The sequence below is a fragment of the Lissotriton vulgaris genome, chromosome 9, assembly GCF_964263255.1.
Source record: "Lissotriton vulgaris chromosome 9, aLisVul1.2, whole genome shotgun sequence".
NCBI classification, from domain to species: Eukaryota; Metazoa; Chordata; class Amphibia; order Caudata; family Salamandridae; genus Lissotriton; species Lissotriton vulgaris.
In genome coordinates, this window is record NC_141697.1 from 1,051,372,384 (window position 1) to 1,051,398,153 (window position 25,770).

The 25,770-nt window shown below is 46.8% G+C and overlaps 1 protein-coding gene across 4 annotated transcripts in view; it reads right to left on the reverse strand.

Annotated features, from left to right (window-relative positions):
• IQSEC1 (IQ motif and Sec7 domain ArfGEF 1) overlaps positions 1-25,770 on the reverse strand; it is a 691,123-nt gene that overhangs the window by 443,734 nt on the left and 221,619 nt on the right. The window contains exon 1 of one of the 4 annotated variants that reach the window (XM_086938993.1): positions 4,571-5,246. The exons of 2 other annotated variants lie outside the window; for them this stretch is intronic. In XM_086938993.1, the coding sequence (XP_086795119.1) occupies positions 4,571-4,647 (77 nt within the window). In that variant the 5' untranslated portion in view covers positions 4,648-5,246. Of the gene's footprint in view, positions 1-4,570; positions 5,247-25,770 lie in introns of those variants that run through there. One more of the 4 variants, XM_086938995.1, reaches the window with a different exon arrangement.

Genomic DNA, 25,770 nt, shown 5'->3' on the forward strand with positions numbered 1-25,770 from the left:
GTTCTTGACCCATAGGAAGAAATGGCTAACACAATGGTCCTGACAAAGACTCCTCAGAAAGTGTTTCTTTGGGGGTCGACTTATAAATGTTGACTTTAACAGATGTTTACTGTTGACATTGGAACTTGAACGGCAATTTTGAGTCTATGTTCTAAGAGACGCTTAGGTTTTTAAGTCAACATTTTTGGGTTTTTTAAACCCAAGTGCATTGAGAGGGAGGTTTCGCCGACATCTACTCTATGCGAGCACATCTCCGAGTTCTTTGACCAAAAGATCAAAAAGGTGTATGAATCTTTTGAGCCAAAAATAAAAACGTTGAAACAGGACCTCGCGATTAAAGACGAGCCAGGTGAGACCTTCACCCAGTTCATGAATATTTCCCTGAGTGAGGTAAGACAAGAACTTATCCGATGCAAATCCGGATCCCCAGACGACCCGTGCCCAGCTAAATTATGGAGCTCTCTAGCTGAGTTTGTAGCCCCCAAACTACAACACATATGGAACTCATCAATCGCTTCGGGTATATTCCCGGACGTCTGGAAACATGCTACTCTCCTCCCACTAAAGAAAAAACCTAATGGTGATCCAGAAGACCTTAGTAATCTCCGCCCAATATCACTGTTAGCCGCCCCGGGGAAAATGCTGGAGAAAGTCATACAGCGCCAACTGAGCAAATTTGTAGAAGTAAATAAGGTACTACATGAGACACAGTCAGGCTTCCGACCCGGCTTTAGTACGGAAACAGCGCTTATTGAGGTAGCCGAGTCAGTAAGGTGGTCGATGGATGCAGGTAACTCAGCAATGCTGGTACTCCTGGATCTGTCGGCCGCCTTCGACACGGTGGACCATGCCAGACTACTCAGCCGCCTGGCCGAGATTGGTATCCAGGATAAGGCACTGGGATGGATACACTCCTATCTGTCCCAGAGAACTCAAAAGGTGGCACTAGGGACGGTCTCTTCAGCACCCAAGGTCCTCAGCTGCGGAGTTCCGCAAGGGTCGGCTCTCAGCCCCCTTTTGTTCAACATCTACCTCTCTCCTCTCTTTACGTTGATTGCCAACTGGGGTGTCAAGGCAATTTCCTATGCCGACGACACCCAGTTGGTATTTCCGTACTCAGAGATGACGCAGGAGTCCTTTTCGAACTTCAAAGGCTGTCTCCAAGACATAGCCCATTGGATGAACACGAATAAATTAAAATTAAACGCCAATAAGACCGAAGTAATCTTCTTTGGCAGAGGCCCCACCCCCGCCTCAGAACTTTGGTGGCCGACGGAGATGGGCCTAGCCCCCTCACCCAGCCGCACGGCAAAAAATCTTGGAGTGAGGTGGGACGATAGCATGTCCTTCACCTCCCACATCCAACAAGTCGCCGGCTGCTGCTTGAGCAAACTGAGAAATCTCCGTAAAATCCTGAGACTCCTCCCGGAGAGCTGCCGGAAAACGGTTATCCATGCCACTGTTACATCACGGCTGGATTACGCCAACGGACTCTACCTAGGCCTACCAAAATACCTGACGCAAAAACTTCAGGTAGTTCAAAATGCGGCTGCGAGACTGCTACTGCGAATCCCTCTCAAGCAGTCCGTCTCTCCGCATCTTCGATCACTGCACTGGCTGCCAGTTGCCAGCAGAATAAAATTTAAAGCACTTACGCTGGCGTTCAGATCTCTACATGGCTCCTGCCCAGAGTACTTGAAAAACCGCCTCCCGAGATACTCCCAAACCCGCGCACTGCGGTCCAATTGCCTCGTTCAACTGGCCGTCCCACGTACGAAAAAGGCTCGACTAGGCGGTTGGACTTTTTCGGCAAACGTTACCTCTCTATGGAACACTTTACCACAAGAAATCCAGCAGGCCCCTTCTGAACCTTGCTTTAAGAAGCTGCTGAAAACGTGGCTCTTCACCCAACCCCGCTAGCTCTCCTATTCTAGCCTCCAGGTCAACTGTGTTCTCCTAGCGCCGGGACACCTCCTAGCGAGGTAGCTGTTCGCGCTTTATAAAATGCAGTATTATTATTATTATTTTATATACTATTGCGCAACATTGTTCACCATATTTCAGTAATCATGATCACTGCACGGTATGTTTGTAGCACCTACTTGTGATACTGTTGATGTATGTATATGTATGTATCTATTGATATATGTACTACCATTAAAAAACTGTTTTTCAAAATCACTAACCAGATTGCTTTCTTCTGCTGCCTAGGAAGCATAGGCTTCCAGCTTCCTCCAAGGGAACCAGTGTGCATTGTATAACTGGGACACATTCAGCAGTGCCCGCACTTTGCCTGCATTGCCTTTAGTAGGTGAGGGAGGTCTCATGTTTTCAGTTCTAGCAGGGCCAAACACAAATGCCCCAATTAAAGGACCATCAGCACTCCTTTTGTTCTAGTCCCATCCTAGATGGTAACTAGCTGGAATTTAACATCTAGATACCAGTTCCACTGAGACAAAAAGAAGATCCCCAGACTTTCATTTCAAAGCGGTATAAGTGACAAACTCAGATTAAGAAGCAGGTGTTTACTAATCTAAGCTAAGTATGTAGGAGCCATACATGCCCTATAAGAAGTCAGTTATATCCGTCCATCTGAGTAATCACATTAATAACCATTTACATAGCAATTAATAATGATTATTTATTACTACTCAAAGAAACCTATTGTACCAACCTTTGAAGCTTGCTTGCAGCTCTTTGATATCCGTTCATAGCTCACTAAGCTATGTTTCAAAGGTTGCAAATTGTGACTTTCAAGAAACACACACAAGGATCTGTGTAACAAAAGCTCTAATCGACTGAGTGATTTACATAAACAACAAATCACTGACATCCATGTAACACACTGAGCTTTTGTAGCAAGTCCATTACCCTTCTGTGCTATTTAATAATGGGTGAAACCTGTCAATAGACTGCACACAGATCTCTACAGCAAGTGTATTAACCACCAGAGTTGTCTTACTTCTTTTATACCCTGTAACTTGCTTGATACACAACGGTCTCTGTGACTTGTTTGTTACCAACTAAGTAAGCCGGTACAGATTTGCCATAACATTTGCACTTGTTGTCAATTTCTTTGGAGCAAAGTTTACAAAAAATAAATGTATAAGTTGCCTGTCAGACACCGCTTCTCGCGTCTCCGCCCTTACTGCAGCCGCCTCTCGTTTCTCGAATTCATGAGATGCTGTGTCTATATTTTCAGCATTGCTCACATTATGAACAACATCGCCAACAATTAGAAAGCCCAGGAGATGGTCATTTGATCATCTTAAGACACTCTGGGGCCCATTAGGATGTCGTGCGGATTGCCCCCGCCAGGCTGGCGGTAGCCACCGCCAGCCTGGCGTGGACAATCCGCACGACATCCATACTCGTTCCCCCCAGCCATATTAGTATGGCAGGGGGGACCTCGGCGGACGGAATGACCATCCGCCGCTTTTCCGCACTGGTCACCTTGCGGCCGGGGCGGAAAAGGAATAATATGGTGTTGGTGTCTATTAGACACCGACAGCCATATTATGATGGTTGTTTACAGGTGCCTTTCCGCGGCGGCGATGCCGCCACGGAAAGGCATGCGGTCTTCACTCTGGGGGCCCCCTGTGGGCCCCCAGAGTGAAGAAGAGGTGGGGGTGAACAGGGGGGGTACCTGCGGTACCCCCCTTCATTTGCATTTACAAAGCGGTAGGCCCCGCGCGGTGCCTGCCGCTTTGTAAATGCAAATGCTGAAATGCATTTTTAGCATTGTGGCGGGCGGTGCAGAGAGCACCGCCCGCCACAATGCTAAAAATACAGAATGTGCCCGCCACTGTGGCGGGCACATCCTAATACCCCCCACGGGACCCCCGCCCTTATGGCGGGCTGTCCCGCATACCGACAGGATGGCGGGCGGACTTTTGTCCGCCCATTATCCTAATGACCCCCTCTGTTGGGTACACCCACAATTTCAGACAGTGTCCGCACAAAACAAGCAATGGCAAATCCAATAGGTCTGGCATTGGTTGCCAGCATTTGGGCATTGTCAATTCTTGCTTTGTCATGATTTCAATTAAACTTTATTGTTGGGGAAGCTGCCTGGCATTCATCAATATGGAGGAAAAAAAATGAAAAGCAAAAACATCAGACCGTAGCACTAAGGGGTACTACTGTGTGTGCAGCTGTGCTCCTTGCGAAAGATGAAATTCACAGCGAAGTTAACCAACAGCTCACGTGGGCTGGCCAAATTACCCATGGTGTAGGATGCAGTGGGCTGAAGAAAAATGTGACTGGTACAAAAACAGAGTAGTGGATTATGACGACTGGCTGAAAGTCCAATAAGTAACTATATTACACATATCATTTTACCATTATCCAAAGATCTTGGCTAAAGCCTGTCCTAAAAAAAACAAAAAATCTTGTTTAACGCCAGACCTAAAACTGAAAGCGCCAAAAGCAGCAGAAAGCCGCAAACGCCGGCAGTGAAAATACTGTATACCACAAATTGACCCAGTGATGCTCACATGGCATCCGCCGCATCTACTTGCAATGCCTCCTGTTCATAAAAGGAAGCGGTTCAGGGCACAGCCTGGCTTACCTTTTATAGAACCCGTGCAACGGCTGCAAACAGAGGAACTGCCAGTAATCCAGACAGAAGGCTTTCAGCTTCAGCATGGTGCCAGGGGGCTCTGCAACGCGGCTGCCGCCTGGGCCGGCTTGCCTCCTTGAGCCTGGCAGTGCCCCCTCACCAGTCTGCCAGTGCCCTCACGATTCAAGGAAGTGCTGCTATATCAAAACCCCTTTCCCATCGGCTCCATTGCAGGTTTGCGCAATCGCTGCCAAGGTGTTTTTCCAGCACCGCATGGCCCGGCAGCAACCACACCGTGGCAGTGCAGCACAAAGGCGCAGACACACCAAGATCACAGGCAGAGAAGCCGGCTGCTTTCTGATCTCGGTGCCAGCTGAGCCCCCTCCCCAAGCGCCCTACTCCTGCAGCAGGTGAGACCTATGTTTTGGGCCATTTCCGAAATGCTCCATCCGTGTGTCGACAACATCCAACGGCCAATGTCTCCAATAGTCGAAAACACATAGTGAAGGTTCTCGAGCAGGGTGGAGCAGAGAAGGGGCTATTCCCACCTGGTCTGAAAATAATTGCTCCGGCACCGCACCCTCCGCAGCAGCAAACTCCTCCGGCTGCAAGCAGCGCAGACTCCCCTGCAGACGGCAGCAATCACGGCGGCCCCATTGTCTGCAGGCACCTAAGAGAGATGTGCCTGCGCGGTGACAACAGGGGGAGGAATGACACACGCCAGCGTGCCCGGCCTGCGCCCGGTATAAATTATGCTTATCTTATTCCCTGCACACTTTAGCGGGCAGGTCTGCGTGATGAACAGCTAATCATCTGGAGCACATGGTGCACAGCTATTACAGCCGGCCCGAGGACGCCTCGCAGGGATAGGCTGAGCCCCGTTGCCCGGGGCAACAAGAACACAGTGATAACATCTCAGATGGACCCTCGGCGGGGAGGCGTTCGCTGGCGTGCAGGGGAGCTCGGCGTGCGTGCAGCCACCTCACCCGGGCAGAGTGAATGCCGGGGTGGGACCGCAGCCAGGCCCCGGGATCCGGAGAGCCTGAGAGCCGAGGCACGCTCTGCAGGGGAGGGGGTGTATTTTCTGTGTGCCTCCCTGGGTGAAAGAGAGGCGATGGAACATGCGGACAATATTTTTGGACTTTTGCGACCGTGGTGTGCAGGAAGGCCTCTCTCTAATTATCTGTTACTGTGCGGACCGTGTGATTAATGCCGGTGCTAGCATTATGTGTCATATATCATTATGCGCCATATATCATTATGTGTCATACCTCATTATGTGCGAGCAGGAAAACGTAGGACAGCGACTGCCGCCGCATCTGTTAAGAGTTAGGGTAATCAAGGCAGGCATTTGCGTTTAGATCTATAACTAAAGACACATACCTAGTACAAGAAACAGCAGAGCACGCCAGTCACGCAGCAGTAACATTGCCATGCTGACTGGAGCACGCACACGCTCACACAACCGCGCAAACACGGACACATACAAACATACATCATAGACACACTCGCCCCTGACCCCGGCCGGACTCCTGCCCCCTCTCTTGAGCTATCAGATTGCAAAATTGCAAACTAGGAATTCTTAGTACTTTCTGGTGGTGAAAGCCAAAGGTACTTGTCAGTGGACTTTGGCTGTTAATTGTTACCTCGCCTTCTAATCCTACCTCAGCCAATCAGAACACCACGATTAGAGCCACGCCTTCTCACATACTATTGACTGAGGCTATTACCAGATTCCAGAATCTTTTCTCAACCATCCATCGGGATTTTTTTTTTTGCAGTTTTATATAGCGCGAACTCGACCAGAAGGTATTGGAGCGCTTTACAAGTGCACCAGTTACATTACACAGGGACACTTTCACCCTGGAGGAATCCTGCTTTAAGCTCAGATGACATTGAAACCTGGCTCTATGCTCTATAGGCAGCATTCTCTTCTATGGTGGGCTTTTAGACATGCTTTAGTTCTCGACGGTCGACTACAGCGCCTTGATGCCCTTGAGTAAATGTCATGCTCTATAAAACTAAAATCAACTCAAATCACATTGTTCGTCATAGGTGCCAATCAGTGGTTTCACTGGAAGCCCCATGTTCCTTAGGTTCCCTAGGCATTGCCAATTAACAGGGCTCGAGTTGGGGTACCACGCGGGTGGACGGCGTCCCCCCACTTATTTTACCGGGAGCTCGATAACTATAAACTGCAACTGAGTGCAAGCCACCTTTTGTGACGTCACTTCCTGTCGTGACGTCAGTGTCCCCCCACTTCTTTTTTTAGGACTTGTGCCCTGCCAATTAACCATTCCAACCGTACGCAGCCATTTATGAACAATGGGTCTTTAAAGCTGCAAGCCTTTTTCTAATATCCCGGTTTAGGCACTGTTCTTTCTTGTAAATACCCTAAACCCAGACTTCCGGTGCTAGCCTACCACACCCTGTTTTCCTTTCTCACCTTGGAATGGATTCTAGGACAGCTGACCACTGGAAAGACAGGCTCTTGTGCACCGCTGGCAAAATAGTTGGTCCGACGTGTCGTATCATTTGACCTCCGTTGCCATGTGTACCTCCTCAGTCCATTGATATCTTGCTTGATAAGGGCAATGTTTAGCTGCATGGCAATTTTCTAGCACTTGTGCCACACCTCCGGCACACGTACATCTTACACCCAGTGGTCTTTCCATCCACTGACACCCACCTCACACCCTGCATCCAATGCCACCTCCTCCCCTTTTGACACCTGCCTCTTTTGGCTCCTCCATCCACTGGCACCTGGGTCACACCTATATCCAGAGGTCCCTCCGTTCATTGGCATATTCACCCCATTGCAACCAGTAATAGATCCAGTCAGTGGGAACTGCACAACACCTCCAGCCAATGACATCTACACCCAGTACACATTCACCAGCCCCCGATGGCACTATCCAGGCACTGGTAACTGCTCCACTCTGCATACAGCCGTTTCCCTACTCACGGGCACAAGCACAACACTGGCACCTTGTGCAAACTCCACCCATATGCCAATAGTGCATATGCCCATGGGTGGAAGTGCCTCTGGTTATAGGCGTGACTCAGGTGCCAGTGGATTGAGGAGCCAAATTAGACATTTAGTCATCACCTATACCGCTTGGCACCTCTACCCACTGGCACTTGATTCACACTTGCTCCAATGACACAACACACAGGTGTATTTCTATCCACTGGCATAGTTTCCACTCCACATCTGGTCTCAAAAGCCCTGCTACCCACCGGCAACCACTCCACTTCTGCAGCCAATGGTGCATATTCAGCACCTTAAACCACTGACACTTGCGTCATATCTGCATCCAGTGGCAGCTCCAATTAGTTGACCATGAACCACACCCACACTCAGCAGCAGCTCCTCTACTGGCATTTGCTGCACTCCTGTATGCCCTATAACATCTACACCCATTGGCATGTTTACAACACAGAAACGTACAACAGATTCCCACACTCTTCCCCGCCATACGTGCACCCAGTGGCATTTCTCCCAATATGGTGCCTGCTTTACATCTGCAAACTTTACCCTCTCAGAATTCAACAGCAATTGTACATGGAACCAGAAGAGACACAGATGAAACTCAGGTCAAGATGACTGAACGGGGAAACTCAGGCACCTACAATAGGTCATGGGAGACTCCCGGAGGGAAGGTGAGGGGTGACTGATTCTGTGGATAGGTAATGAACATTAGAGAAACAGATGTATAAGTATCTGGTTGAGAGGTGGTGCACTGGGGACAGGGAGACCTCTACAGGAAGAACAGAGAATCACATTGATTTAGGGATAGTGTTTAAGGGGGGCAGGGCAATAACTAGTCGGACTCTGTGACATGGAAACATATTGAAGGGGTGGCCTGTGTAGCTAATGTTACAATGGTCTATGCTTTCCATGACCAGGCAACTTGTTACCTCAATCCATAGTTTGATGGAGGAGGGGAATTTTTGAGTAGGGAGAGTTTAAAATTGAATCCCTTAACAACAGTGTTGATTATGTCGCTGAATGAAAAGTATGAATCAAAGATGATTTCCTGGTTGTTGGCTTTGGGCGAATACTGGATAGCTGGCCAGATAAAGAGGAGTGAAGTATTGAGATGTGCTACCAACACTATAATACTGACACTTTTTGTCATTTGGGCACAGAAAGCTTTCTTTCCTCCAGTCACGAATATAATCTAAGTACTCTGAATTAATTTAAAATGGATACAGATTTCAGTGTCATCTGTGTGCATAGTAAACAGAACTTTGCACTCCTCTAGCCGGTGTGACAAAGGACACATGTAAACAGTAATGCGGATAGTGCAGTGCCAAAATGGGGGGAGGGCATTGCTGGCATTTACAGGAGGAAGATTCCGAGGACCCCCAACCTTTCAGTCAGACGGGAATGAGCTGACCCAGTTGAGAGCCTTTACATAAATCTTGAACCCTTCCTTCAGTCTGGTCCGCAGAATATTGAGGTCACCAGTGTAATAAGCTGCAGCGCGGAAAGAAAAATCAAGGCAGCTTGCTGTCCCTCATTAAGAGTGATGCATTCTTCTTTGATGTCTGCCAGAGCTGGAAGTCTCCACCTCTACATCTCAGGCAATCACCTTCACTGCCTCAATTCAGGAAGGACCTCACGACCTGGCTCTTCATCTGAGCTGCGGACCGCCTCCTGCCCCAGCGCCTTGAGACCCTTAGCGGTGATTAGCAGCGCTTTATAAGAACCCTGATTGGTTGATTGAGAGCTATGTGTGTACCTTTTGTGGGTGGTCGCCTAGTAACTGGTGTTGTCCCACATAATCTTGCAGTTGCTCAATCACAATTCTTACGAGTATTTTAAGCTATGGCAGGATAAGATATGGCATTTTGGAAGGCTGACTATTAGGTGGTAATTTAGTCTCTTTGGGTGATAGCACGTGTATCAGTTGCTTAGGGATTATGCCTGTTGTTGGACATGCAGTGGGATAGGTCAGGGATGAGAAGATATTTTTCATGGTGATGCAGGACATAGCTGCAGTGACATATTAGATCACTTGGGCCATATGTATCAAGCCTTTTTTGATTCGCAAAGGCCGAAATTCGCCGAATTTCGGCCTTTTCGAATCGCAAAAGGCTGTTTTGCATTAATTGTTATGTATCAAAAAATCGCATCTTAAGGAATCGCAAGTACTTGCGATTCCTTATTTTGCTATAGCATTTAAGGAATCGCAATTTTGCGATTCCTTAAATGCAATGTATGAAGCATTTTACTGTAGCGAATTTAGCTTAAGAAATCGCAATTTACCACCAACTTTCAGTTGGTGGTAAATTGCGATTTCTTTTCAAAATACACAAATTGGCATTTTTGAATGTGGCATGTGAAGCACATACATGCCCATAGGGCATGTATGTGCGCCATATGCACACACATGCTGATTTCAGGGGTGCAGCAGGGTGTCCTTGAGACACCCCTGCACCCTTGAAATCAATCTCATTTTGCGATTCGCAAATTGCGAATCGCAAAATGAAATGCATTTCACAATCATTCCTATGGGCCTCCTGGCCCATAGGAATGAATGGGAAATAATTCCTTATTTGCGAATTCGCAACTTGCAAATTCGCAAATAAGGAAGATTAAGGAATCGCAAAAAAAATTCAATTTTTTCCATACATACCATTTTGCGATTTCTAAATAGCGATTCCTTAAAAATCGCTATTTAGAATTCGCAAAACGGAACTATGATACATATGGCCCTTTGTCTCTGGCAGCTAGAATCTAAGAGACTACCTTGGCGACGCCTTCAATAGGAACCTGGTTGAAAGCAGATCCGATGATTTCAGTTGATCCAGGTGAACAAGAGGGCATTGGGATGACTGAATGTTGTTTGCAATGGCATCACAGATCTTTGCACGTTTTGAGTCGAACATGGCATGTGGGATATTTTATACGGCTTTTGGAGTGTGGTCACTTCTTTATAAATGCTGATGATTTGCTTTGGGTTGAGTTATTAATACAATTGTTTATGAAGTTTCTTTTGTTCTTAAACTAGCCTTTTGACTATCCCTTCAGCTGACTAGGCAGATTTAGGTGTGTCCAATTGTGCTTCACGCCGTCAGCGCTCAAGATTATTGCATTGCCTTTCCTTTACTCTAACTCCACTCTACCCAACTCTAACTAAACATCACTGTGTAAAGGCATCAAAATCTAACTCCAAACACTTATCAGGAACTAAAAATGCAAACATATAATCCCAGGCCTTAGAAAACGGTACTGGCTTTCCCTAGAGGCCAGAATACAATTCCAAGTGGCTTGTATCATATACAAAACATGCCATCTCACCAAATCTGAGATTCACACTCAAAAGATCTGGCAAGATGAACTTCAACACCTGACACTATCCACCTTTTCAGGAGCTGGCACATCAATTTGGAACTTACTCCCTGTGAAACTAAGGCATTCTCAATCTCTGTTCATTAAAAAAATTAGAAACTACAAATGTATATATTTGAAAGCCACCTAAACCAATTAGCCTCATATACTAAACCAGAATTAATATCCTCTGAACTTTTTATCTTGAAGGCGCCTCATCTGTCATATTTTTTCCTCTCTTTCCATTTTTGTTTTACTTCCAATAACATTGGATCACTTATTTTTTAATTTACTCTTTTACCCTGGTCTCCCCAAACTGTCATTTCTCGGCTTGGTTGCTATAACTACTTTGATGCACCTTCACTTTCCCTCTTCACTACTTCCATCCACTAACCCTCCCCTTTCACAGTTTCTTGCCTCGTAATGGCACATTATAGAGCCAACAGAACTAAACTTTACTCTGTTTGTTTGCACTTGTTATAGTTTTTTCCCCGCCAAGCTTGAAGTAAGTCAAAGCATGTCTTCTCTTATCTCATATTTGCATGCTGGTACCCCAGGATTGAGTGCACTATATGGAAATACTTAAACAAATAAAGAAATAAAACTCAGAAGAATTGTCTATGCTGTGATTTGGTGTTCAAGTTGGAGAAGATATGGGACTTATGGAAAAACGATTTTGGGCCATTGTTTGTATGTAAGTATGTGTAACTTAAGACAGGTTACTTTAAGTTGGGTTTCTGTCTGGGAGCATGGATGCACTGATTTTTCTTGCAGTTTATCCAAGCAATTTTGTTTTCTTGTACGTTGGCAAAGGATTATTGTATTTTATAGGATCAGGATTCGAAAATTTGACTTTTCTTTTTACAATAGTATAGTATGCAACTGTTTTACTGCGAAATGTATAACCATTTTTCAGAATAATTAGCTATTGTATTGATGTGCTTTTGTAATGGGGAGAATGTATAAGAATTGTTTTTTTGATTGGTCTGTTAAATGACAATGAAAAAAGTCATACACATTATTTCACTATAAACACTTTTATTGAATAATTGTAAAAATGACAGGTGACTTGAAGTACTAATCTTCTCTACTGATCTGGAAAATCAATAACATGAAGTATTACACGGCCATAGCACAGAACCAAATGTTATCAGGTTGGAATCGTCCCTTTCGAAGGCTCTTCCGGGTCACCTTAAACGTATGCCCCCTCTCCTATTTTTTAAGAAAACAAAAAGATTTTCTTAATTGCCTCTTAAATGAATGGCACTGTAAAGAGATGCCACCTAAAAACACCCACTCCTTGTATTTTGAAATCGGCGGATTTGCTGTTTGAGCTGTCATTCAATTTCTTTTCTTCTGTGATTTTACATAGGTCCCTAGAAACTGATGGTACTTAATGACCCCTATGCTGATATTGCCAATTGAACCAGCACCTGAAACAAGGTCATTCCTATCTGCAGCAGCAGCTCAAAGCCTAGTATCAAGCTCTAGATCCTAGACTTACAAAGAATTGTACATGATGAAGTGAGCCACACAGCTTCAATGAATTGTGTGTGAATGTTCTTGGCGGTCAACGAAAGAGAATTGTGTGCAGTACCGAACATCTTGTGCTTCTTCTAGGATGGTAGGCATGCTCATTGCCCAGAAGAAGTAGTCGCCTGTCTAAGGCAATTGGCGAACCTAGTCCAGTCGGGTGCAGTAATAGCCAATTAATAGTATATTTGAAATGCATTGATGGTATGTTAGGAGGTCTGTCTTAATGTGTTTTGTTGTATGACAGAACATGGCGTGTCATGGGGGGGGAGTACTGTTGTGGGCGCAGCTGCATAGAGTGGACTGAAATGAACTGACATTAGAAAGTATTGCCTTGATTGATGGAATCCGGGCCCTGTGAATTAGAAGAGCAGGGCTGGGCGAACATTCTGCGCAACCGTGCATCTAAAGGCATTTCGCGTGGAATGCATTTGTTGCGGGATTCGTAAAACTGCGCCACTTTGAGAAACTTTGAATTTCGCTGTTTAGCTCTTCCAGGAAGATTTTTTGGAATGATTCACCCTTTGGCAACTTTATCTCTCCGTTGATGATATGCAGAAGTAAAATTCCACAAATAACTCTGTTTCATGAATGACCTTCTCCAAAACAAACATAAAATTGAGCGAGGCCCAGAGCAAAGGCGTTCGACCTTTATTGGTGGTGGGTTAGCACAGGCACCATATAGAAACAATGGAATGAAATAAATGAATGAACATGGAAAGAACGCCTGCAATGAAATACAATTAATAAAGGAGGATGAGGAGCACCATGATAGCATGATTGGGGTGGGGTGCAAAAACTCTGGTAGGTTGAAGGGGGCAAGGACACCAAGCATCTCCCAAGGCCCTTCAGAACGGCCACTGCCTGCAATGAATTAGGCCTGAGAACCCTGAAACAGAGGCAGCCTCACTCAAGTGCTTCCTTTCAGGGAATGGTCTTTATTTCGTCCTGGAGCGTGAGAGGAAACTCAATGTTTCAGTCACTTTGGTTGTTTTTCTTAGAAAAAAAACAAAACACAAAAAGAAAAGGAGAAATGTGTGGCGCACGCCTCTGCCTCCATCTCCATGGTTTTCCCTTACAAATGTCCTGATTAGCATTTTCCCTGCAGGCAGAGGAATTAGTGTTACAAAACAGTCAGGTGATTCACTGAGCGGGGAGGTTTAACTCATCACGTGCCGAGGCCTTCCAAAGCACAGACTGAGGACAGTAAACAAAGCAGACAGGACAGAAACAAGATGGTGAATGTGAAGGAGAAATGGCCTCCCGGTAAAATCTTCTAGCACATGCTGTACGCGTAAATGCCAACATTTTGAAAGAGAAGATTATGCTACCTCCTTTTTCTCTCCCTCTTAATTTCCTATTCTTTCACTCCCCCTTTTCCTCTCACTGGGACAGTGGACAAGGGGGCAGCCAAGCTTAGATTTTGTGAAACTGAACTACCAGTAACATAGCCATTCTGGACTGCTACCTGGTATCGACAAAGCTTTGACGATTATATGTTATATGTTGTAAGAAAAAAAACAATTAAATTTTTTTAAATAAAAATAAATAAATACATCTGGAGAATGTATTTCCTCATTGACTTCTATTGAGGCATGAATCGCGTTATTGTCATGTATGGGACTTGCAGGTGTGCTGCTTCAGGTTCAGAAATGCAAATACCCTTTTTTTTCTTACTTGTCAGGAGCTATGGCAGCAGGGCCAGACTGGGAACAGCAACCAGCCCTGGCAGATTGCTGCTCGACCGGCCGCCGGGGTGATGCTAGTAAGAAGCACAACTCCCGCTTTTGTTACACAGGGCCGATATTTCAGCACTGCTGCAAAACCGGCCACTAGTGACAACAAGCATTGGAAATGCAATAGGTCTCGCATTAGAAAAGTAGGAGCTATAGGTCTTGTAAATGATTTTTTTTTTTTAGTGTAGTTTTTCCAAATAGCTACATTGATAGATTTGTCATTTACAATGCCAATAGTTTTAATTTTTGTGAATGTGACACCTATAGCATTTGGAATGCCACATGATTTGTATTGACGTGACTTTGATGGCAGCTTTTGTTGTTATGCCACATTTCTAGAGAGCAGGAGAGTGCAGCAGGGGATAGAAGCAGACAAGTCAACGCCGTTTCTTCATCTTGCTTCAACATTCTTCGCATGCTCAAAAAAACATTTAGCTGGATCCCCACCGAAACTAGAAAAACGGTCACCCACGCACTGGTCACGAGCCGCCTGGACTACGGAAACACCTTATACGCCGGTACCACCGCAAAACTCCAGAAAAAACTCCAACGCATCCAGAACGCTTCAGCCAGGCTCATACTAGACATCCCGCGTAAAGAACACATCTCTGGTCACCTGAAAAACCTCCACTGGCTCCCCGTAAATAAGAGGATTACTTTCCGCCTCCTTACCCACGCACACAAAGCACTTTACGAACTTGGACCCGAATGCCTCAACACACGACTGTCCTTCTACACCCCCTCCCGTCAGCTACGATCCTCCAACCAAGCCCTGGCCACTATACCTCGCATCAACAAAACCACCATGGGAGGTAGATCCTTCTCCTACCTGGCAGCTAAAACCTGGAACTCACTTCCCACTTACCTTCGTCTTACTCAGAACCACCTATCATTCAGAAAGCAACTTAAAACTTGGATATTCGACAAGTAACTCCCCACCCTTCCTCAAGCGCCTTGAGACCCTATGGGTATGTAGCGCGCTATATAAATCCATTGACTTGACTTGACTTGACTTGACATCTGTGGCTTGAGTGGTGTGAGGGTGAGGGGTGTGAGGGTGAGGGATGTGAGGGTGGGGGATGTGAGGGTGAGGGGTGTGAGCGTGAGCGTTGTGAGTGTGAGGGAGTGTGAGTGTGAGGGGGTGTGAGTGTGTGTGATGGTGAAGTTGAGTGAGTGTTTGTGAGACTGAGTGTGTGTGACGGTGTGTGTTGGTGAGGGTGTGTGAGGGTGAGTGAGGTTGTTTGATGTTGATTGAGGGAGTGTGAGTGTGTGGGTGTGTGACAGTGTGAGGGTGAGGGTGTGTGAGGGTGAGTTAGGGAGTGTGATTGTGTGTGAGTGGGTGAGTCTGAGAGTTAGGTGTTGTGATGTTGATTGAGTGTGAATGAGGGTGAGGGGATGATGGTAAGGGTGTGTGAGGGTGAGGCGTGTTGATTGTGACAAGTTGCAAAGCTGAGGGTGGGTGAGTGTGTGGGAGGGTGTTTGATGGTGAGGGTGTGAGGTGTAGTGAGTGTGAGAGTGTTGTGAGGCATGTGAGGGTGTGAGGGGAGTGAGCGTGTGTGAGGGTGATGGGGTGTGAGGGTGAGGGTGTGTGAGTGTGTGAGGGTGAGGGTGAGTGAGGTTGTTTGCGGCTGAGAGTGTGTGAGGTGTAGTGAGTGTGAGAGTGTTGTGATGGGTGTGAGGGGAGCGTGGGTGTGTGAGTGTAAGGTGTTTGAGGGTGAGGGTGTGTGTGTGTGAGTGTGAGGGTGAGTGAGGGGGTGTGAGGCTTCGGGTGTGTGACGGTGTGTGAGTGTGAGCGTGTGTGAGGGTGAGTGAGGGTGAGAGAGGTGTTGTTAGGCAGAGGGTGTGTGACGGTGTGTGAGGGGGAGGGTGTGTGAGGGTCATTGTGAGTGAGTGTGAGTGAGTGTGAGTGAGGGAGTGTGAGGGTGTGGTTGTGTGACGTTGTGTGAGTGTGAGTGTGTTTGAGGGTGAGTGAGGGAGTGTGAGGTTGTGTGAGTGGGTGAGGGTGGGAGTGAGGGTGTGTGAGGGTGAGGGTGTGAGGGTGACTGAGTGTGTGTGAGGGTGACAGAATGAGTGTAAGGGTGTGTGAGTCTGAGGGGGTTGATGTTGAGAGAGGGTGAGTGGAGTGAGTCTGTGAGGGTGAGGGTGTGCGGTGTAGTGAGTGTGAGAGTGTTGTGAGGGGTGTGAAGTGAGTGTAGCGAGTGTGTGTGAGGGTGAGGGGGTGTGGGTGAGGGTGAGTGAGGTGGTGTGAGGATGAGGTTGTGTGACGGTGTGTGAGGGTGAGTGTGTGTGTTTGATGGTGAATGATTGAGTGTGAGTGTGTGGGTGTGTGATGGTGTGAGGGTGAGGGTGTGCGAGGGTGAGTTACGGAGTGTGAGGGTGTGTGAGTGGGTGAGTTTGAGAGTTAGGGTGTTTGAGGGTGACTGAGGGTGAATGTGGTTGAGGGGATGAGGGTAAGGATGTGTGAGGGTGAGGGGTGTTGATGTTGAGATTTTGCAAGGCTGAGGGTGGGTGAGTGTGTGTGAGGGTGTTTGAGGGTGAGTGTGTGAGGTGTAGTGAGTGTGAGAGTGTTGTGAGGGGTGTGAGGGTGTGTGAGGGTGATGGGGTGTGAGGGTGAGGGGGTGTGAGTGTGTGTGAGGGTGAGGGTGAGCGAGGGAGTGTGAGTGTGTGTGAGCGGTTGAGGGTGAGAGTTAGGGTGTGTGAGGGTGATGGTGTGAGGGTGATTGAGGGTGTGTGAGGGTGAGGGGATGAGGGTAAGGGTGTGTGAGGCTGAGGGGTGTTGATGGTGAGAGAGTGTGAGGGGGTGAGTGTGTGAGGGTGAGGCTGTCCGGTGTAGTGAGTGTGAGATTGTTGTGAGGGGTGCGAGTCTTTGAGGGGAGTGAGGGTGTGTGAGTGTGTGTGAGTGTGAGGGGGTGTGAGTGTGTGTGAGGGTGAGGGTGAGTGAGTGGGTGTGAGGCTGAAGGTGTGTGATGGTGTGTGAGGGTGACGTTGTGTGAGGGTGATTGAGGGTGTGTGAAGGTGTGTGAGAGTTTTGGTGTGTGAGGGTGATGTTATGAGTGTGTGTATGTTAATAATAATTTTTTTTTTCTTCTTTTTAATATGTGTCGTGTGAAAAAAAACGTGATAGAGCTTCCCTTTGTAATTGTCCTGCCTTATGTGTATTTTTTTATGTAATTTAACTGTGTGTGTGTTTTAATTAATGTGTGGTGTTATGTGTGTTTTTGGTGTCTGTGGAGTCCCGTATTAATTGTATTAATTTAAAAATGGCCGACGCAATGCGTCACCTTGACGTTCCCTACGTTAGCGTTCTAGTTTTTTTTTGTGTTGTGAGTGTTTACGTTTCCTTGACGTTTATTTGTAGCCAATCGGAGCGCGACGTTTTTGACGTTGCGTTCCGATTTGCTTACGTCAACAGTGGAATTCCCCAGAAGATCGAGAATGTTGGTGCGCGGAAGGCGTGTTCTTGTTCCTGTGCTGTTGCTTCGTCGTTTGACAGGTAAGAATTTATTCCAAAGTGTTTTTTTATGTAATGTAATGTAGTATCATTAGTATGTTTAACTTAACGAATGAATAGGAGTGTATTTTTATAACTGTTGACATTGTTTGTTTTCGATCGTAATATTTGTAAATGTTTATTATGTAATGTAAATTAAAATCTTGTTTTTATTCGTCGATATGTAATGTATATGTTTTCGAAAACTGTAATGTAATGTATTTTTAGCTGGTGTTTGTTATTTGACGTACAAGAGCTGTTGTTTGAACTTTGAAGTGATATTTAGTTTCTATTATATTTATGTATGTTGTGTTTGCATTGTTTTTTTCCTGTGATGCTGAAGTAGCCGGATTATATGTTATTGAGCTTATCGATGTATTAAAGGAAAGTTTTTGTATTTGCTGTATTTATTTTCCCTATCAATGTATTAAGAGGATGCACAGTGATGTAATGTGTGTATTTTATGCGTTTTGTGAAAAATGTTTTATTTTCCAATCCCTGTTTGCATATTTGTGTATTAATAGCTGCACTCTCCTTGCGTTGCTTTAAGTTTGCATTTTGGAATAGCTGCAAGTGTGTAATCCGCGTTTTACGTATATATCAAATAGTTGCTTAACGCTATTTATGTGTACAGTTGGAGGCTGGAGTTGTATTTGGAGGGTAGAGTTGTAGTGTGGTATTGTAGTTTTAGGGTGTAGTTGTAGGGTGGACTCGGACGGTGTGAGTGTGAGGGTGAGTGGATGTGAATGTCTGGGAGTTTGAGGTTGTGAGTGAGACTGAGCGTGTGTTGGTGAGTGATGGTGTGTGAGGGTATGAGTGTGATTGAGGGTGTGAGGTTGTGAGAGTGTGAGGGTGTGATGTAGGGTGAGGATGAGTGTGGGTGTGTGAGGCTGAGGGTGAGGGTGTGAGTGGTTGTGATGATGCCTATAAGTGATCATTTTTTTCCGTGATTATTGTACACTTCAAAAGTATTAATGTTGTGAAGCGTTGTTTTAGAAGCTAATCAAGATCTATGTAATGTTGATTGATGCTGTTAACGCTGAATCAAAAAACAAACACATCAGTAACGTTTTTTATATAATGCATGTAAAAAGTTACCTTTTTTTTGTAAGGTACACATCAATTCGCACTGCAAAAGCTTGGCTTGCATTAACATAGATGCGCAGTGATTTTGTCTGTGTTTGCTCATTAGAGACAATGTTTACCTCCTTTTAAATTTCCTACTACAGATGCGCATTAATTGTGGCAAAGTATAAGTATGAAGCCACCTTTAAAAATTGTATTGTCTTTGTTGTGTACTTTGAGTGGAATCCTTAATTGTACTTATGGAAGAATTGCAATTAGGATGTGAGGTCTCGTGCTCTTGTGATTACGCACTTTGTTTGTTTTGTGGATTCTTTCCACCATTGTTTAATGGTTTATTTATTTCCCCTTACTTTAGTAACTGCTTTATGTTGTGAATTTGTGTCCTTTAGATGTCTGTGTCCCCTTTTAAATTGGTGTATTACTCGCTGTGTATTCAGATGTTTCCCTATTTTCTTTTTTATTTTTTTTTCGTAAAAAATGTTATATTTAACAATCCTTTTCTGCGTTTTTATGTATTAATTGGTGCACTGTCCTCGCGATGCATTAGGTGGGTGAGGGTGAGGGGGTGAGGGGGTGTGAGGGGGTGATGGGGTGATGTTGAGTGATGGTGTGTGATGGTGAGTTGGTGAGGGTGATTGAGGGTGTGTGAGGGTGAGGGTGTTGAGGTTGTGGGTGAGGGTGTGTTGGTGATTGATGGTGTGTGAGGGCGTGAGGGAGGGTGAGGATGAGTGAGGGTGAGGGTGGGTGTGGGTGTGAGTGTGAGTTGTTGTGATGATGCCTATAAGTGTTCTTTTTTTCTCTGTGAATATTGGACACTTCAAATGTATTAATGTAGTGAAGCGTTGTTTCAGAAGCTAATAGAGACCTATGTAATGTTGATTGATGATGTTGTTAGCGCTGAATCCAAAAACAAACACATCATAAACTTTTTTTATATTATCCATGTAAAAAATTTTCTTTTTTTTTGTAAGGTACACATCAATTTGCACAGCAAAAGCTTTGCTTGCATTAACATAGATGCGCAGTCATATTGGCGGGTGGAGTTGTAGGGTGGTGTTGTAGGGTGGAGTTGGAGGGTGGAGTTGGACGGTGTGAGTGTGAGTGGATGTAGGGTCAGGCATAAACTTTTTTTATATTATCCATGTAAAAAGTTTTCTTTTTTTTTGTAAGGTACACATCAATTTGCACAGCAAAAGCTTTGCTTGCATTAACATAGATGCGCAGTCATATTTGCAGGTGGAGTTGTAGGGTGGTGTTGTAGGGTGGAGTTGGAGGGTGGAGTTGGACGGTGTGAGTGTGAGTGGATGTAGGGTCAGGGGGTGTGAGGGTGTGTGAGGGTGAGTGAGGGTGACGGTGTGAGTATGAGTGAGGGTGGGAGGGTTGTGAGGGTGGACTTGGACGGTGTGAGTGTGAGGGTGAGTGGATGTGAGGGTCAGGGGGTGTGAGGGTGTGTGATGGTGTGTGAGGGTGAGTGAGTGTGACTGTGTGAGTATGAGTGAGGGTGTGAGGGTGGACTTGGACGGTGTGAGTGTGAGGGTGAGTGGATGTGAGGGTCAGGGGGTGTGAGGGTGAGTGAGGGTGTCGGTGTGAGTATGAGTGAGGGTTGTGAGGGTGAAGGGGTGAGGGTGTGTGAGGGTGAAGGGGTGAGAGTGTGTGAACATGAGGGGGTGAGGCTAATGGGGGGGTGGACTTGGACGGTGTAAGTGTGAGTGGATGTGAGGGTCAGTGGGTGTGTGATGGTGTGTGAGGGTGAGTGAGGGTGACAGAGTGAGTATGAGTGAGGGTGTGAGGGTTGTGAGGGTGAAGGGGTGAGGGTGTGTGAGGGTGAAGGGGTGAGGGTGTGTGAACATGAGGGGGTGAGGCTAATGGAGTGTGAGGGTGTGTGACAGGTGTGGGTGAGTGAGGGTGAGAGTTTGAGGGTGAGTGAGGGTGAGTGTTGTGAGGGGTGAAGGTGAGTGAGGGTGTGCGAGTTTGAAGGTTGAGTGTGTGACTGTGGGTGAGGGTGAGGGTGTGTGAGGGTGAGGGGGTGTGAGGGTGTGATGTTGAGTGATGGTGTGTGATGGTGTGAGGGTGATTGAGGGTGAGGGTGTTGAGGTTGTGGGTGAGGGTGTGTTGGTAAATGATGGTGTGTGAGGGTGTGAGTGTGATTGAGGGTGTGAGGGTGTGTGAGGTTGTGAGAGTGTGTGAAGGCGTCTGTTGAGGGGGAGGAGAAATGCGATCCTGGCTGTGTGCGTGGAGAGAGAGGGGAGGTGCTTGCAGCTGGGGGCTGGGGAACAGATGGCAAAGGCTGGCGAATTGAGTTGTGCATGCTCGCTTGGAGTCGTGGAGTTTTGCAAGTTGCAGGCTGCATAGTTAAGACCAGGGCTTCAAACTGAGCCTGCAAAGGGAAGCCGCATTGAAAGCCCCCTCAGCCCCCCACCCCATCAAGGCACACGAAACAGATAGAGGGCTGCCATTTTATTTTGATATTGTTCAGAGCCTGCAAAGGGAAGCCGCATTGAAAGCCCCCTCAGCCCCCCACCCCATCAAGGCACACAAAACAGATAGAGGGCTGCCATTTTATTTTGATTTTGTTGGGCTCACCAGCATTGGAACGCTGCCGTTCACTAGCACACATCTAGGGTAGTGTATTTATTGTTTTCGGTACAAGGCTAATTAATGTGTGTTAGTTATTCATGGCGAAGGCTGGCGAATTGAGTTGTGCATGCTCGCTTGGAGTCGTGGAGTTTTGCAAGTTGCAGGCTGCATAGTTAAGACCAGGGCTTCAAACTGAGCCTGCAAAGGGAAGCCGCATTGAAAGCCCCCTCAGCCCCCCACCCCATCAAGGCACACGAAACAGATAGAGGGCTGCCATTTTATTTTGATATTGTTCAGAGCCTGCAAAGGGAAGCCGCATTGAAAGTCCCCTCAGCCCCCCACCCCATCAAGGCACACGAAACAGATAGAGGGCTGCCATTTTATTTTGATTTTGTAGGGCTCACCAGCATTGGAACGCTGCCGTTCACTAGCACACATCAAGGGTAGTGTATGTATTGTTTTCGGTACAAGGCTAATTAATGTGTGTTAGTTATTCCAAATTCTTTTAAGAACATGAGGCTTCCAACATCTTTTAGTATTCAATGCGAAGATGTGAGATGCAGGTTTAAGACGAGACACGGCCGTGAAACTGCAGGGAGAGAGAGGGGAGGTGCTGGCGGCTGGGGAGGGGGAGTAGAAATGCAAGCCTGGCTGTGTGCAGGGAGAGAGAGGGGAGGTGCTGGAGAGGGGAGGTGCTGGCGTCTGGGGAGGGGGAGGAGAATTGCGAGCCTGGCTGTGCCCGGGGAGAGAGAGGGGAGGTGCTGGCGGCTGGGGAACGGATGGCGAAGGCTGGCGAATTTTGTTTAAGAAATAGTCTGTTTCAGTGGGCAAAAAATGAGTTGTGCAGGTTTAAGGGTTTAAGACGAGACACGGCCGTGAAACTGCAGGGAGAGAGAGGGGAAGTGCTGGCGGCTGGGGGGGGGGGGGGAAGAGAAATGCGAGCCTGGCTGTGTGCTGGGAGAGAGAGGGGAGGTGCTGGCGGCTGGGGAGGGGGAGTAGAAATGCGAGCCTGGCTGTGTGCAGGGAGAGAGAGGGGAGGTGCTGGAGAGGGGAGGTGCTGGCGTCTGGGGAGGGGGAGGAGAATTGCAAGCCTGGCTGTGCCCGGGGAGAGAGAGGGGAGGTGCTGGCGGCTGGGGAACAGATGGCGAAGGCTGGCAAATTTTGTTTAAGAAATTCAGTGGGCAAAAAATGAGTTGTGCAGGTTTAAGGGTTTAAGACGAGACACGGCCGTGAAACTGCAGGGAGAGAGAGGGGAGGTGCTGGCGGCTGGGGAGGGGGAGGAGAAATGCGAGCCTGGCTGTGTGCTGGGAGAGAGATCGGAGGTGCTGGCGGCTGAGGAGGGGGAGGAGAAATGCGAGCCTGGCTGTGTGCGGGGAGAGAGAGGGGAGGTGCTGGCGGCTGGGGGTGGGGATAGCCGTGGGAGGGAGCCTTGTCGCTTTCATGTGCACGCGCTTTTAATGTCAATGCGCTTGCGCATTGAGCTTCAATTTGACGGGCACTGCAAGGAATCGCCATGGAGTCGCAAGTTGGTTAAAGTCTGTTTAAGCCCCCATAGTCTCGCAAGCTCAATGCGCATGCGCATTGACAGGCGAGACCTAAAAACTGCCCCAACCTCCACAAAACCTGCCCCCACCTCTCCGGGCCCACCAGGGAAACGCCTGGTGCCCACTACAGCCTGATGGCAGGCAGAGAAAGCGTGATAAAAATGTTGTGCACCGGCTTGCAGGGGCAGGTTACTGGCAGTGCATGCTGCGAGTCACACAAGACCAGCTGAAGCCGTTTGATGAATCAAGTTTCTGCATGCAGGACTCGGGAGGCGGGAGCAGGGGCGGCCTTAGGCATGTGCAAGCTGTGCACCTGCACACGACCAACAAACCCCAGGGGCCACCACTCCAATATATATCCTTAATATAATAATCCTCTGAGGATGGATACATATTTGCATGGCGGCCCCTGGCAGGGATTTGGCGGCCTCCGACTCTGTTCCACTTCCAAACACCCTGCCCCCCCCCTCTTCACTGGCCTCCGCGCTCCACCCCGCCCGGACCCCCTCTTCCGGGGCCCCCTACCTACGGTCCCTACCCCGGGCCACCATGAGCCAGGAGCCGCCCCTGGCGGGAGACAAGCCTTGAAATCGTTAGTCCCCCATCTTAATCAGCGGATTGGCATGTATGTGTACAGTTTTCTTAGTAAAGGAGAACTGTTTCAAAAACTGTTCTATATTTCTGGAGTCCTGCTCCCTGGAGAGTAGTCATGTCCTATTATAAGAACTAATCTGTTATTAAGTGATAGCAGCTTTCCCTGTCTCTTCTTATGAATGGAGCCCTCAATTTCCACTTTCTGAACCGTGAATATAATGCTTGAAAAGCCGAGGTGATATGGTCCGCTGCCTTGACAGTTCTTGTAATCTCCTCTGCTGTTATCAGCATGTGCTTTCCAGGTCTGAGCAGTGCAAGTCATTGTGCCTTTGTATTAAATGTATAGTCAGGAGAGACGTGCTTATTAATTAAGATGTTCAACAGACAAAGTAGATGGGGTGTCAAGGTGCTCTGATGTGACGGACTGGCTGTGTGAATTGGCGCTGCTGCCTTAAAGCTTCACATTAAGGTCACCAGCCCGATTGTGACCCAGTTAGAAGATGCCAACTATTCTTAGTAGTGGGGTTCAAATGCCAAACACAAACTCTTTCCTTCCTCCTCCATAACTGCCAATATCATTTCCTCATCTTCCTTGACTTAGTCCAGTCTGATATATTGGCTCAGTAATTGTCATCAGTGTCCTGACTCTATCTATCTATCTATCTATCTATCTATCTATCTATCTATCTATCTATCTATCTATCTATCTATCTATCTATCTATCTATCTATCTATCTATCTATCTATCTATCTATCTATCTATCTATCTATCTATCTATCTATCTATCTATCTATCTATCTATCTATCTATCTATCTATCTATCTATCTATCTATCTATCTATCTATCAAAGCTGATATATGTATATATCTACTGTTGACCCAGTAGAAGGCTACGGCCAAAACGCATTGATCATGTTTGCATTGCTGAACTTCAAATGCAATAAACAAAAAAGAGTTTGCAACCAGAAGCTGTGCCACTTACTTTCCTCGCGATGTTGGAATGAGAGCAACTGTTTGCGAATTTGCGGGTTTGAGCAGAAGAGCTGGATGGAATATATATATTTAAATATATGTGACAGTTTGCTTGCGCCACCACACTAACAAAAGCACCCTTACTCCAAGGTAATTCTTAAAAAGTTTTATTAAAGCTGAAGAGTTTCGATCACTAGGGTCTTTGTCAAATTATATTTGGCCCTGGGTGATGGGGCCCTGCGGCTCAAAGGCCAACCCTAAGCTGTGCAAGGCAAAGGCTGTGCGTGGTGTGGGTTTGGCAGCCTGCTGGGGTTTTGGCTACAGGGCTGGTGGCAGGCCAAGCAATGTGATCACCCCTTGGTGTGCATAGCCAAAGTCTGTGTGCAGTGTGGGGTTGGCTGTGTGCAGCGTGAGGTTGGCCGCCAGCAGGCAGTTGGAAGCCATGTGGCCATGTGGCTAACCCCATTCCTCGCACAAGCAAATGGCATGCACAGAGTGGTGTTGTCTGTCTCCGGGTGGCTGCATGCAGGTAGTTAGATGCAGGGCATGGTTTCAAGCCAGGTCCTGTGGTCAACCCCACACCACGTCTGATGAAAGGCCGTCCACAGTGTTAAGTTGACTGCCTCCGGGTGGGTTGACCAAGGGGCCTTGCCACAGGCTAGGCCCTGTTGCCAACCCCCTGCTGTACAACTCCAAAGGCAGTGCGCAGTGTGGTGGGGTGCCTGGGGAGGGGGGTTTGCTGCGATCTGGCCCTATGCCAACCCCTGAAGTGCACAACCTTAATAAAATATTACTTTACATTAAAAAACCCAAAAAATTCACTGAAAAAACTAACCTTTAAAGAAACATTATAGTTAGGTGTGATAAAAAAGATCTGTTTAAAAAAATAAAAACCTTAGAAATTTAATGAAATAAACCAAAAGGTTAATTAACGTTAGAGTTAGGTGAATATGTCAGTGACAACATTAACGTTTTGAATTAATAAAAACACACAAACTCACCAGTTATAATTAGCAGAACTAACTATAACTTGTGCCCCTCCATCCACTGCTTATGACCTCACATATTAATTCACTCAGGACATGGTCTGTGACATCATTTATGACATAACTGATGACGTCTCAATTGACATTACTGATGACATCTTCCAAGCTTCTTTGCACACATTGCTCTAGTGGTGTGGCAATGGAGGTCTGAAAGTAAGTACAAGATAGCTTAGAATGATAGGAAGCATCATTAATACCACCACAGATACAACTCACTTAGGTGTGGCAAGCATGTGTTATGTGCAACATTGACCCTATACCATACACTTCACAGGTAGCCTAGTTCACAT